At 40.8% G+C, this 13,819-nt stretch overlaps 1 protein-coding gene across 1 annotated transcript in view; it reads right to left on the bottom strand.

The window, feature by feature from the left end:
* The window catches only part of kcnh3 (potassium voltage-gated channel, subfamily H (eag-related), member 3), a 124,545-nt gene that overhangs the window by 31,637 nt on the left and 79,089 nt on the right, over nucleotides 1-13,819 (bottom strand). The window contains exons 5-7 of the mRNA XM_061691718.1: nucleotides 6,984-7,236; nucleotides 5,205-5,362; nucleotides 3,065-3,266 (exon numbers count right to left, since the gene is read on the bottom strand). Of these exons, the coding sequence (XP_061547702.1) occupies nucleotides 3,065-3,266; nucleotides 5,205-5,362; nucleotides 6,984-7,236 (613 nt within the window). The remainder of the gene's footprint in view (nucleotides 1-3,064; nucleotides 3,267-5,204; nucleotides 5,363-6,983; nucleotides 7,237-13,819) is intronic.

Raw genomic sequence — 13,819 nt, forward strand, 5'->3', positions numbered from 1 at the left:
ACCTGCTCTGCCCTGCCTATCAGGAAGCTCTAAATCCATTGGCAGATGGCAGGCGAGACACTGAGCTGGAGAAGCTTGGGGGAGAGGAGTTCGGAAATTATGGTGTTGAACGCAGAGCTGAAGTCCATGAACAGGATCCGCGCGTAGGTCCATGCACCGTCAAGGTGTTCTAGGATGAAGTGCAGTCCCATGTTGAATGCGTCGGCCACAGACCTGTTTGCTCGGTAGGCAAACTTCAGGGGATACAGCAGGGGTCCTGTGACGCTCTTGAGGTGGTCCAGCACGATGCGTTATAGGGTTTCATGACCACAGATGTCAGGGCGACAGGCCTGTAGTCATTCAGACCCGGGATTACAGGTTTCTTTGCGACTGGGATGATGGTGGAGCGTTTCAAACCGAATGGTACTTCACACAATTCCAGATTTATTATTAAAGATCTGTTTGAAGACTGGAGCGAGCTGGTCTGCACAGACTTTGAGGCAGGATGGGGACGCAAGGTCTAGGCCCGCCGCTATGATGATCTTTTTTAGTTTTAAGATGCGTCTCACATCCTGTTCATGAATGGTCAACACAGAAGTCAGAGATGCAATAGTGGCCAGTGGCATGGGCTGGGTGGGTGTGGGATGTGAAAGTGTCATTTTCAAATCTGCAGTAGAAGGTGTTCAAGTCATCAGCTAGTCATCTTTTGCTCTTCGCTTGGGGGGATGGTCGCTTGCAATTGCTCAGCGAGTAGTTGGAAGCCGAGAAGCATTTTGGCGCCATCGGGGAGGCATTCACTCAGCCATGTCTCCGTGAAGCTGTTCTTTACTGGTCTTTGTGAGAAGATGAGGCTCGTCCATTTTATTGGGTAGAGAGCGTAGATTCGTGAGGTGAATCGATGGGAGCGGCATTCGTAATCCTCTCTTACGGAGCTTGACCTGCACTCCGGCAAACTTCCCCCTGTGGCGTCGCCTCCATGCACCGTGGATCACAGCCACTCCACCGGTGAGTAAATTTGTAACAGTTGGTGTTGCCAATAAGTTACTATAAAATTCTATGTAATGTCTAACAGTACATATTTAGATGGCATTTGTCTGTGTATGTATAGACATCTCCTTAATTCACAAAAAAAAAAACTCCTCTACATATCTAAACATATTCTCCCTCATAACTGAAGGCTCTGTGGTGATTTGTTTTCCTTGATTGTTTATCTGCAATCGGCAATTGCAAATATATTAAAATTAAAGCATTTTAAATCATTCGGTCACAATTTACGTATCAATGATGGGTTTTAGACATTACATAATGAGATACACCTAATTGTATTCACCTGTAGTGTCCTAGTACTTATGTCCCAGTACTTAAGTCTGTGTCTGGCGTCGAACAGGGGGTAAAAAGTTGACACTGTCAAGGGGGCCTTGACCATTTGGGGGTCCCGGGCTCTCCAACATGGGAAACAACACGCCTCCAGACTACCCCCAGTCAAAAATGAAATATATTTTCCATGCAACAAAATTGTGATACAATAATACATGTTATTAATTAAAATACTATTATATTTATATGAAGGCACAATAATTATATCAGTATCATAATTGATCAGTATCATAAAATATATTGCCCATTTTGCTCAAATAGGACAGCAAGAATGAATCACAAATTAAAACACCCCATCTTTTACTTGGAGGTGAAGTGTTTGTTGAAGTTGACAAAATACGTCAGAATTTACAACAGAGGCCACTGTTTGTGGAGGTGTTCGTGTGTGTGTGTGTGTGTGTGTGTGCGCATGCGTGTGCATTGATGTGGAAGGGAGGGGCAAAGAACAGCTCCATGGGGTTCTCCTCTGCTGATGAATCCATGCTGAAAACAACACCTGCATGTCACATCTCCAGACCTTTGGAACACTGTATGTCTATATGTCTGAACTGCTGACGACATGAAGCGCTACTGTGCTCTGCTGAAAAAATAATGACATATCCAGCAGTGCAATACTGATCATTTGGAGGTACCAAGAAGGAGAAGAGGGGATTCACTGGAAGATAGTGTGGGAAAAGCCAGTGAGGAAATAGAAAAAAAATCCAATTCATAAAGCACTTGAAAGAAAGAAGAAAGTAATATGTGCCAGTTTAATGATGCCATGTTAGCAGAATTGGTCAAATCGTAGAGGTGATGCTGCCCTCTGTACTTCCTGTACTTTCTTTCTTGCTGATGAAGCTAAACCACAGGTGTCAAGCTCAAGGCCCGGGGGCCCTGATCCGGCCCACGATATCATTTTATGTGGCCCGTGAAATCAAATCATATGTGTCAACTTCAATGAGTCTTGCTTTTTTGTTACCAAACCTCTTTTTCCAGTAATTTGAACAAGAATTTAACTATAATTCTTGACTTATGATTTAAAAAGTAGTTATCCATCAATATGTTGTGTACTGTATAATATATGTAATAATATAATCACGCAATTAAATCCTTATATGGGTTCACAGTCATAATGGCCCTGTGAGGGAAATCATAACTACAATGTGGCCCCTGACAAATATGATTTTGAGACCCCTGATTGAAACATTTGATACGTTTGATTTTGTTTCGAGTTCACGCATTGACAATAAAATGCTGTGGCCAGTCAGTGGTAGAGGTGGTAACCTATAATAGAGTGACTATGGGATATGGTTTAATTTGCCAGCTGTGGCTTCATGCAAATTCATCGCCGGGAGTCTCAGAGTCTCTGGAAGTCTCCAATAATGTGAGAAAAAGTTACTGGATTTGTCCCAAAAAAGCAAAAAAAAAAAAATTTTTTTTTTTTTAAAAAGTCCAGAGAAAGGCTAAGATAATTTTGTTTCATGCCTTAGCTCTGCCGTGGTTGTCATGGTAATGTGAGATGGAAATGCTGGTCATGATGGTGGGACTTGGAGAGTAATTCTTTAGGGGGTACTTAGTGTAAAACGTTGGAGAGCCACTGACCTATAATTTTCTGTGTGAAGCCCTGAAACCTAATAACCTATATGATGAATGTCAAGTGCCTGTGTCCAGATTTTTAAGACAAGATAAAATAAGGTTACTACAGTATACAGTGTTGGTGACTACTGACCGATGTCCCAGGATCCAGGACTCTCGATCTCCCTGCGTCCGATAAAGTACCATACGCAGGCCATCCAGTGGGCCAGCAGAGCGAACATGGACATGAGCAGGGTGAGGACCACAGCGCTGTACTGTGAGTAACGCTCCAACTTCTGCAGCAGCCGCAGCAGGCGTAGCAGACGCACTGTCTTCAACAGGTGTACTCCAAAGTACTGCAGGACATACGTTGCAATTAATTCCTCGAATTTACATCAGAAAAAAAAGTAGTAACTACAGTATGTACAGTGGAACCTCGATTTAATGGATCTCGATTTAACAGATATCAGAAATAACGGACAGAAACAGTTTCCAGTTCTGACTTAAACCGGTGTTGACACTGCTGTCAGTTCCAGATCTGGCCACTGTTGTTGACTTGCGTTGTGGCGCAATATAGGCAGAGACTGGGACAGATATATTTCCAGGTCACAAATATACAATATGACTAGATCCAGCCAAAGGATGTGCCCAAGCCTACGTGGTAGCCATGTTGAATATGGTGACGTTCCATCAAAGGCAATGCATTGACGTATAGTGGCCATGTTGAATGTGGGAAAATTTCCAGGTATTGCATTGACACGGCGGCCATAATGGCAGGATGTCTATCTATTGTCGAGCAAAGCTCTGCACATAGAGAGCGCCAGTGCCGCCACAGTTATCTTGAAAAAGTAACTTAGTTACTTTACTGATTACTTGAGCTTAAAAGTAACTTAGTTACTTTTGAAATCAAGTAATGAGCAAAGTCAACAATCACTTCCCAATCGCTTTCTTCTAGTCGTTGGCAAAAAGGGCAGTCTCAGGTAAATGCTTCTGCACACCTGAACTGCTCTTTGTTTGAATCACCAACTACAAACTACTGTTTGGTGAGAGACCTTGATGATGCAAAAGTAACTACTGTTGGATTGAAGAAATAACTGTGGTCTAATTACTTTCCCGGGAAAAGTAACGCGTTATTTCGCTCGTTACTCAACATGGCAGATATCGTATTCTCACGACCATAAGGCACACTTAAAAGTCTTACATTTTCTCCAAAATGGACGGGGCGCCTTATACTGCGGTGCGCCTTATGTGTGCACCGAGTTCCAGCATCTATAAATGTTGTTATGTGATGAGCGCTGCGCTCGACGTTTTTTTTTTTTTTTTTTTAGCATTTCCTGCCGACACGCTGCTTACACAGAGGAAAAGAGGACATGGCTGAGGACAGGGGAAGGACGCTAAAGGCACGCCCCCAGTGGGGATATAGCGCCGGGGTGTTTGTTTGTTTGTTTATTTATTTATTTTACCGCTTTACTGACTGGGAGCATTTCCGTGGTGTGCATAGTGCAAAACAACATTGGTTTGGCTAGGGACCCCCGAGCAGCCGCGAGAAAATTCAAGATCAACTAATCCCTGGTTCGCAAGTCGAGGAAGCAGGAAAATGAGCTTCGCCAAGACAAGAAGACGAAGCTGAGTTTCCAGGGAAAAAAAAGAAAAACAAAACGCGGAAACACGGCGAGGTGGCCCGACTCGAGAAATGGATTCATGAGCAAAGAATATCTCGGGGCTTGCCATCATTCCTAGAGGCTTGACGAACCGCTGGACATCGGTGTAAACAGGGTGTTCAAAGTGAAGTTGCGAGCGGCGTGGAAGCGATGGATGACAGATGGCGAACACAGCTTTACTAAGACTAGGAGGCAGCGCCGGGCGAGTTACGCCACGATGTGTGAATGGATTGTGGATGCTGGTGCTAATGTGTCTGCTTGCACTGTTGTTCGAGCTTTCGTACGGCAACGAGACTGACTCGAACCTGGCGTGTTTGATTGAGAACTTGCCCCACCTTATTGGTTCTGAGAAGTCTGTCTTAGTTTTTAGTTTACTTGACTTTTAACTCCACTTGTACATGAATCGTAATAACCCGTTAACATTGTTTAAAATAATAATAATAATAATAATAATAACAACAACAACACATAGACACCTTTACTGCACACTGAAAATCTAACAGTTAGATTTTGCTATCTGGATATTTTCAGTCGAGAAAAGAAATGCCCAGGGTCGCTCATTGGTGGAACACGGTACTCTTTATGTCTTGTTAGAGTTCTCAGGTCAGGAATCATGTAGGAGTCATCACTCACCACACTGACGTTGAAGGCGTAGAGGAGGTCAAATGGTAGTGCAGCGATGAGATCCACAAAGAGCCAGGTGGTGACGTAGTGAATGCAGATGGAGCGGGCATCGTACACCACCTGACCTGACGTGCTCACAAAGGTCGTGCGAAAGTTCAACACGATGTCTGCAGGTGACAAATGACACACAATTATAGTTGAATTAAAAAAAAATATATATATTCATACAACCAATATAGATTGACAGTGTCCGCCTGTTACAACCCCCAAAAATATATCATGTCATCATTCATTCCAACATTTCTTTGCAGGTTTGCATTCACACTTCGAGGTGGCACTGTAGTCGGTGTTTATATGACACAAAAAAAAGGCTTCAAATTTTCAATTATAGATCATCATAAAGCATTTTCAAGCCAAGCGGTTTACAAAAGTTTGACCAACAGTTCAAGCACGTTTGTTTAATGGTGGCAGGTTTCCCTCTTATCTCAATAAAAACAACCACTACTTTCAAGATGAAAGTTCAGCCCAGGAAATCGAGCGTCACATACTGTACGGTACGTACATGGAGCATTGGGTATCAGCATGGTTGCTCACCAACCTACCCTGAGGCAGCAAATGACTCTTCCGTGGCCTTACATCACCGTATGTTAAGAATTCATTGATGCATTGGCTGCATGTGATGATATTGCTCTAGAGGCAACAATAAACCGTATGTAGCTATAATGTATATATGTATGGCTCTGCAGATAATGTTAAACTACACAAAGTCAGCCTAGCATTATTACAATTTGAAACCCTTACCAAGGTTACCACTTGTGCGTCCTACGCAAAGACAAAAAAAATCAACTAATAATCAGAAAAAACAGTTGAATGAAACAACTTTTCTCATCATTAACTATATAATATTTATCCTGCTCATCTTCGAAGAGATATTCATATATTTCACAATTTTCTGGAAATTACTTTATTTTTTTCATATCTTCTTGGAAACTCACCACTTACGTGCCCTAGTGCCCTGTATTGACCAGCCCGCCACTATTATGTTTCATAAGAGAAACAATATCAAGGATGTTTTCCCTTGATTTTGTTTATCTAAGAAAGATGGAATGAAAGAGTCCGGATTGCAAAGCGATGAATCATTAAATAACGCAGCTATAACTTAACAGAAAATGCATATTAGCTAAAATGAACACATTTCTCATTATTTTTTTTTTAAAAAACATTGATACCCAACACTGGCCAGTAAGTTCCAACAAATGGCTTTTGGGGTGACAGGTGTCTGCCATTAAACTGCTGCGGGTGGCTAGTGTAATTTGAAGTGTTTCCTCTTTGTGCATTAAGAACCATTGTCCATGGGCGATGGTTCACATTTCCGACACTTAGAAGGGGGACAAACAGGCCGGTTATATTCTAGGAAATGACTGCAGTCATCAGACGTAATGTTCAGTAGCAAATGGCTCATATCCTTCCTCTCTTCTGCAAATTCTTTCATTAAAAACTTTTCTCTATATCAGAACGCTAGAAGGATGACTGATGATTGGACTCATGAGATGTGAATTTTCTCTGAATCTACCACAGGTTTTTTTTACAAGAGCGAGGGAGTTGTTACAAAGTGGTCAAGGCTTATTTACAGACAACCACAGATATCACTCATAGGGGGTCCATCGAATACCGAATAAAGTCATGGGGTATATTAGGGATTGTTTAAGGTTCTATTGTATTCCTTGTTTGATTGTTAGGTAATACAGCCAATTTACCAATAATGTGGGAGTATTTTAGATGTCTCACCGAGCATGAACAAGATCTCCACCAGGATGTCGCTGACACTTGGAGGGCTTCTGGGGGCGCTGCCTTCGTCTCGCCCACCCACCACAGTGAAGCATACATTATAGGGCACAGTGACTGCCACGTAGAAGGTGGCCAGCAGGATCAGCCAGTCCCAGCCGGCTTTGAAGGTGCCGTAATGGAGCAGTATGAAGCGGGACTTCTGGATGGCCGCTACCTTATACTCTGGTATCGGAGGTTTTTCCCCGAACATGTTCTGCACAGGGTGATAGGGATGGAGGTGATTGAGACGTGGATAATACATAATGTGGTATGGACTGACTGGACATTTAATTAGGGGTACCTATTGGAAGTAAATAAATTCAGACACAATAAGTAGAAATACATGGTCATACAACCCCAATTCCAATCAAGTTGGGACGTTGTGTTAAACATAAATAAAAACAGAATACAATGATTTGCGAATCATCTTCAACCTATATTTAATTGAATCCACTACAAAGACAATATATTTAATGTTCAAACTGAACAACTTTATTGTTTTTAGCAAATAATCATTAACTTAGAATTTTATGGCTGCAACACGTTCCAAAAAAGCTGGGACAGGTGGCAAAAAAGACTGAGAAAGTTGAGGAATGCTCATCAAACTCCTGTTTGGAACATCCCACAGGTGAACAGGCTAATTGGGAACAGGTGGGTGCCATGATTGGGTATAAAAGGAGCTTCCCTGAATTGCTCAGTCATTCACAAGCAAAGATGGGGCGAGATTCACCTCTTTGTGAACAAGTGCATGAGAAAATGGTCGAACAGTTTAAGGACAATGTTACTCAATGTACAATGGCAAGTAATTTAGGGATTTCATCATCTACGGTCCATAATATCATCAAAAGGTTCAGAGAATCTGGAGAAATCACTGCATGGAAGCAGCAAGGCCGAAAACCAACATTGAATGCCCGTGACCTTTGTAGGGAATATAGAATACTTTATATTCTAATATGTAATTCTAACTAGTTTGGAAGAGAATGTGTATTGGAGTATAGGAGTATATTGCAGGAAGGCCCCTATCGGGGGGTATGTGACCCCCATCAGAGGGTATTTGGAGACAGATGGCAAAGAAGAAAGGAACTGCGGGGAGCCACTATAAACATTGAATGCAGGAGACATCAGATTACGGACCAATCAGATGACAGCGATTCCACACCGGCCTGTTTGAAACATTGTATAAGTCTGGGGTAGAGTCAGATAGTTTGGTTCGACTACTGTATCTGCTAAGGATAAGATAGGGTAGTTATGAACCCAGAGCTCTGCAAAATGTATAGACTCCTCTGTCAGGAATAAATTGGTTGTTTTTTATACATTGTTGTGAACGAAGTTCTTTCACGAAAACGAGCACACTTGGAACCACGGAAGTTAGGAGATTTTAAAACACAGGTTCCTTCACCTTTGATACCTCAGGCGGCACTGCATCAATAACCGACATTAATGTGTTAAGGATATCACCACATTGGCTCAGGAACATTTCTGAAAACCAATGTCTGTAAATACAGTTTGGTGCTACATCCGTAAGTGCAATTTGAAACTCTACTATGCAAAGCAAAAGCCATTTATCAACAACACCCAGAAACACCACCGGCTTCTCTGGGCCTGAGCTCATCTAAGATGGACTGATGCAAAGTGGAAAAGTGTTCTGTTGTCTAACGAGTCCACATTTCAAATTGTTTTTGGAAATTGTGGACATCGTGTCCTCCGGGCCAAAAAGGAAAAGAACCATCCGGACTGTTATGGACGCAAAGTTCAAAAGCCAGCATCCGTGATGGTATGGGGCTGTGTTAGTGCCAATGGCATGGGTAAGTTACACATCTGTGAAGGCACCATTAATGCTGAAAGGTACATACAGGTTTTGGAGAAACATGCTGCCATCCAAGCCACGTCTTTTTCATGGACGCCCCTGCTTATTTCAGCAAGACAATGCCAAACCATATTCTGGATGTGTTACAACAGCGTGGCTTTGTAGTAAAAGATTGCGGGTACTAGACTGGCCTGCCTGCAGTCCAGACCTGTCTCCCATTGAAAATGTGTGGCTCATTATGAAGCGTAAAATACGACAACGGCGACCCCGGACTGTTGAAAAGCTGAAGCTGTACATCAAGCAAGAATGGGAAAGAATTCCACCTACAAAGCTTCAACAATTCGTGTCCTCTGTTCCCAAACGTTTATTTAATGTTGTTAAAAGAAAAGGTGATGTAACAGTGGTAAACATGACCCTGTCCCAGCATTTTGGGAATGTGTTGTAGCCATAAAATTCCAAGTTAATGATTATTTGCTAAAAAAAATACATTTGATCAGTTTGAACATTCATTATCTTGTCTTTGTAGTGTATTCAGTTAAATATAGGTTGAACACGATTGACAAATCATTGTATTCTGTTTTTATTTATGTTTAACACAACGTCCCAATTTCATTGGAATTGGGGTTGTAGATGACCACAATGCATCCCACCAGGCATCCTCCAATTGTTTTTGATACAGTATGTTCATCGTAAAAGTTCAATGAAACAATCCAGTAATAGGGTAATGAAGGTTTAAGGGAGCCTTTACTAAGGTCACTTTGACAGAGCTGCCAAATGTTACGGAACGTCCGTATTTTGTTATGGTACTCAGTTGACGTTGACTCATTACGGGGATAACACTGATTGTTCCGGATATTGGAAGATTTTTTTTAAAGAATCCAGCGTCTGACATTATCGGTGCATCCACACTGAACAGCTGCTTGGTGCACGGTGTTTTATTATGCCCTCCAGCTACCAAGCTGTGGAAGCAAAAATTCTCTTTGCGTCGTCCAGTGTCAACTCATTGTAAGTCATTGATCATCGCCTCCATGGTACGGAATAAGCTACGCGTCTTACGATGCTTCTTACAAAAGTGTCACGAAGGTGGAAACAATGTCAAAGCTAATTGCTAAGCCATCGTGTCATGCAGTCGCAAAACATCGAAGCAAGTGATTTAGTGAAACGATACACTTGTCACATAAGTCTGGCTGGAACCACGTTTTCGTGGAGAGTAACCAACATCAAAATAACAGGCCAATAATTATGTGTTTAGAGATATAAATATAAAATAATACAGGTCCACGCAGGACAAAGCCTCTGAACCGGAAATTAATTAGTACGTCACTGTACACGTCACTTCAGAACGTGGGCAGGTTAAAAGTACATTATTATTATAAATGAATATTAGTCATATAAGATAACCTTTATCAGCCCCCCAATGGTGACATTTGCATCGTTTCAGCAGCAGTTGTGCATATCGGAAAAATAAATATGTAATATACAGTAAATAGCATGCAAGAGAAGACAATTACATTTATTCTTCTTACATGTACTTCTTGTATGTGTAAAAGAAGTACATTGCACAAAATAGAAGCCAAAACTATTGTCCATACACAAACTATCCAATTCAATTGTGTTTTGTTTGTTTGCAAATATGGAAATTTGAATTTATATAGGTTGGCAGCTCTGCTTTGATTCCTTTTTAAACCTCACATCCACTTCCAGTAATATGGCCATTAGAAGTGATATGATACCAAAGTAATTTAAATTCGTAATTCGTATATCCCACATTATTATTATTATATATCACATTATTGGACCACTTTCTCTGATACCCTGAGTGTTGGTGGTTTCGCTCAACCAGATTTCCGTTGAATCCAATAAGTAATTAAAGGTGCATCAAATTTGATAGTAACAAAGATTGTTGTTTATTGATTTTTATTGATTGGTGTTTATTGTGTCTGTGACTTTTTCTTTTCATCAAAATTGAAAATGGGCCCCTGTTGACATATCAAGTACTGTTACAAACACACCAAATTTGAATGGGATCCAAACAAAACTCCGACCTGTGCTCCGTACCAAAAATATAGTTATTGTGGCATTGCATCATGCTGAGAGCTGTTCTAGTTTTGGGTGCCCTATAGTTGTACAGGTAGAATTATAATTTTTTTTTATAGAGACAGTAGCTCTTGTATTGGATCTCATTATACCTAAATGTATTGGATCTCATTGTTCCCTAAATGAAGCAGTCAGTGAGCAATAATAGACATCATTGTCTTGACAACTGACTTGCAACCAGTAGCACTAAGGCTAAAAAAGCCACGCACGGCCGATAGCATGTGTCGCAGCACATCTTTTCAGGTGTGTAGCTACTGGCTAACGTGATAGACCCAGGCTGTACGCTGTCAGGATTCAAAGCACAGAGCTCCTTTAACCCGCAGCAGAAGTCAGGGTGACCTTTACGCTATCTGTCAGCACTGTACAAAAGTACATACTGTATGCCACTTTAGGCTGCCCTAAACACTACAAAAGGCACTGACCTGCATTTACAACTTCAATTGTAATTATTATGACATTGCATGATTTGATTCCCAGCAATATATTCTCTTTATTTGGTAGTGTTTCTCTTGGCTGCACTGTTTCCAGTACTCTATGGTGACTTTTTGTCCAATTGGAAAAACCTGTTACAACCAACTTCGACAATCCACTTTTGTATGCGAACGTGACATATTAACACAACCATGGCTTAAAGTTTTCTTTTGGGTACCACAGAAATACCACCAATGGTGCGATTGCAGTGGCAGCCCATATTTTGGTTGCTTTACTAATGTCACAGGAGATTGGTCAAGGACTGGACGTTATTTTCATGGCTCCTTTGGGAGGTACTAAGGAGAGAAAAAGAAGAAGGCAACAACATGAGGTGCACCTGCATAATATGTACACAGTGAACCCTTGCTATATTGCAGTTCATCATTTTTTGCAGATTTTTGAGCAATCATTACTGAATTTTTACAATATACGGACAAGTCCGATTTTAGTTGCTGCACACCTTCTATGTAGTACCACTTTGTGCCACAACATCCTGGGCAGCACTGAGGTCTACTGGAAGAGATGTAGCGTAAATAAAGAATAAGAATAAAAGGATGCTTGCAGTGTAACACCGTAGCATGTTTTACGGTTTTAATATCTGTTGTTACACAGAGCACAGAGAATGTATGTGTGAGTATTTTTGCTGCTCTGTCTGTTAAAGTTGCAGTTGTTTGAAGGTTTATACAGGTAGGTTATCGTATATGTTAGCATTAAGCGGATTTTGGTAGACAAAATGATATATAGTTTAGTAAATGTTTTTGGTGCTTAAATATACAACATGTATTTCTCTTCTGTTTCTTAGTATAGTATGGAAAAATTCAACTGGGAGTGAAAACAAACACCTTGAAGCAAGCACACTTTGGATCATATTTAGAAAACAGTGAGCGAGAGAGAACAGGCGCTAAGGAATACTCTAAAAAGTGTTTTAATAGGTTTAACTTAGTTTAAGATTAAATGTGTTTAAAGCATGTACGAGTGGTAAAACTATAAAGTTTTCTGTAGTGTTTCTTCATATTGCGAGGAGAGGTGGGTAGAGTAGCCAAATATTGTACTCAATTCAGACTACTGTTACTTTAGGTCGCCACATGCACAGCCAAAACAACAGAAAAAACAACTCCCAACAAAAAACAAAAAAACAAAACTGCAACTCCCCGTATGGAGTTTTCTCAAGTTAGAAGTGGGCGGAAATTTGTAAGTTTGGGCAGTGACAAAACTGCACTGCATGTTTTAGCTGTTGTTCTTTGTAAGTTGTAATCTATATTCTTAAAGCTCAAAGTTTGTGTGTCCGTTTTCAAAGAACCGCCCTCTTGCACGCCCCTGCACGTTCTAGCACGCTCCGGCGCGTTCCGGCTCGTTCCTGCACGGCAGGCATTTAGATTCTTTTAACGCAGTAAAAGTACCGTTTCTTCTTACCATAAATACTTTAGTAAAAGTAAAAAGTATGCTTCATAAAAACTACTCTGAAAAGTACAGCTTTTATCCAAAATGTTACTTGAGTAAATGTAACAGAGTAATTGCAGGTGGGTTTGGAATATAGCCCCCCGTGATAAACTGGGATTCACTGTAGTTTGCAGTGGTGTAGAAGTGTCATACTGAGAGCTGTTTCTAGTTTTACTTTTTTTACCTTGTTAGCCAAATCATATCGTCAAAATATTAGATACTGGAGTTCTTATCATGATAGATTGCACTTTTATGACCACAAACTATTTAATGCTGCAAGCAGCAATGAACGCTTCTGCTTCTTCTACATGGCCTTCTCCTTGAAATAACTTTGATGCCATGCATCAAGTAGAGAAAAAAAAACGTTGTGTTTTATCTGTCTTAGACATAATTATTTTTTTTTTTAAACATTACAGTAATTCACAGTCACTTACTGGCAACAGTAAACTTGCATTTACAGTAACTTACTGGCAACCAGCTGGGAATCATTATTTGGTCAATACTAGAATCAGGTGATACTGTGAAAGCAGCAATTGGCTCCTGACTCTTAACCTCTACAATGAGCTACCTCCAATGGAAACATATTCCTACTACCAAACCCACATGTACTGTATATAATAGAAACATATACAACAATGCTTTTCTGCAACGGTGCCGCATTGTTAGTGTTCAGTATTTCTACACAACAGATTTGTATGATCATTTTCTTTTTCGTATTATCGTATTTTCTTGCATGTGTCTCTTGTTGTATAGGCTTCTTATTTACCCTGAAATGCTTAAACACTATGGAGCTATGAATATTACAATGCATGCTGGGAATATATATTACAGTACACTAAGAGATAGATGGTGGATTTCCTTGTAGGAGTTCGTCAAAGTACGAGCCCAGGACTTTGTCCAATATGGTTGCTTCAGACTGTTCAATTTCTTGCATGGGCATCTCTGTGCCAGGGACTTGAAAATAAAGTGGAACCTCTAATCA

The sequence above is a fragment of the Phycodurus eques genome, chromosome 12 (assembly GCF_024500275.1).
Source record: "Phycodurus eques isolate BA_2022a chromosome 12, UOR_Pequ_1.1, whole genome shotgun sequence".
In the NCBI taxonomy this organism is placed as follows: domain Eukaryota; kingdom Metazoa; phylum Chordata; class Actinopteri; order Syngnathiformes; family Syngnathidae; genus Phycodurus; species Phycodurus eques.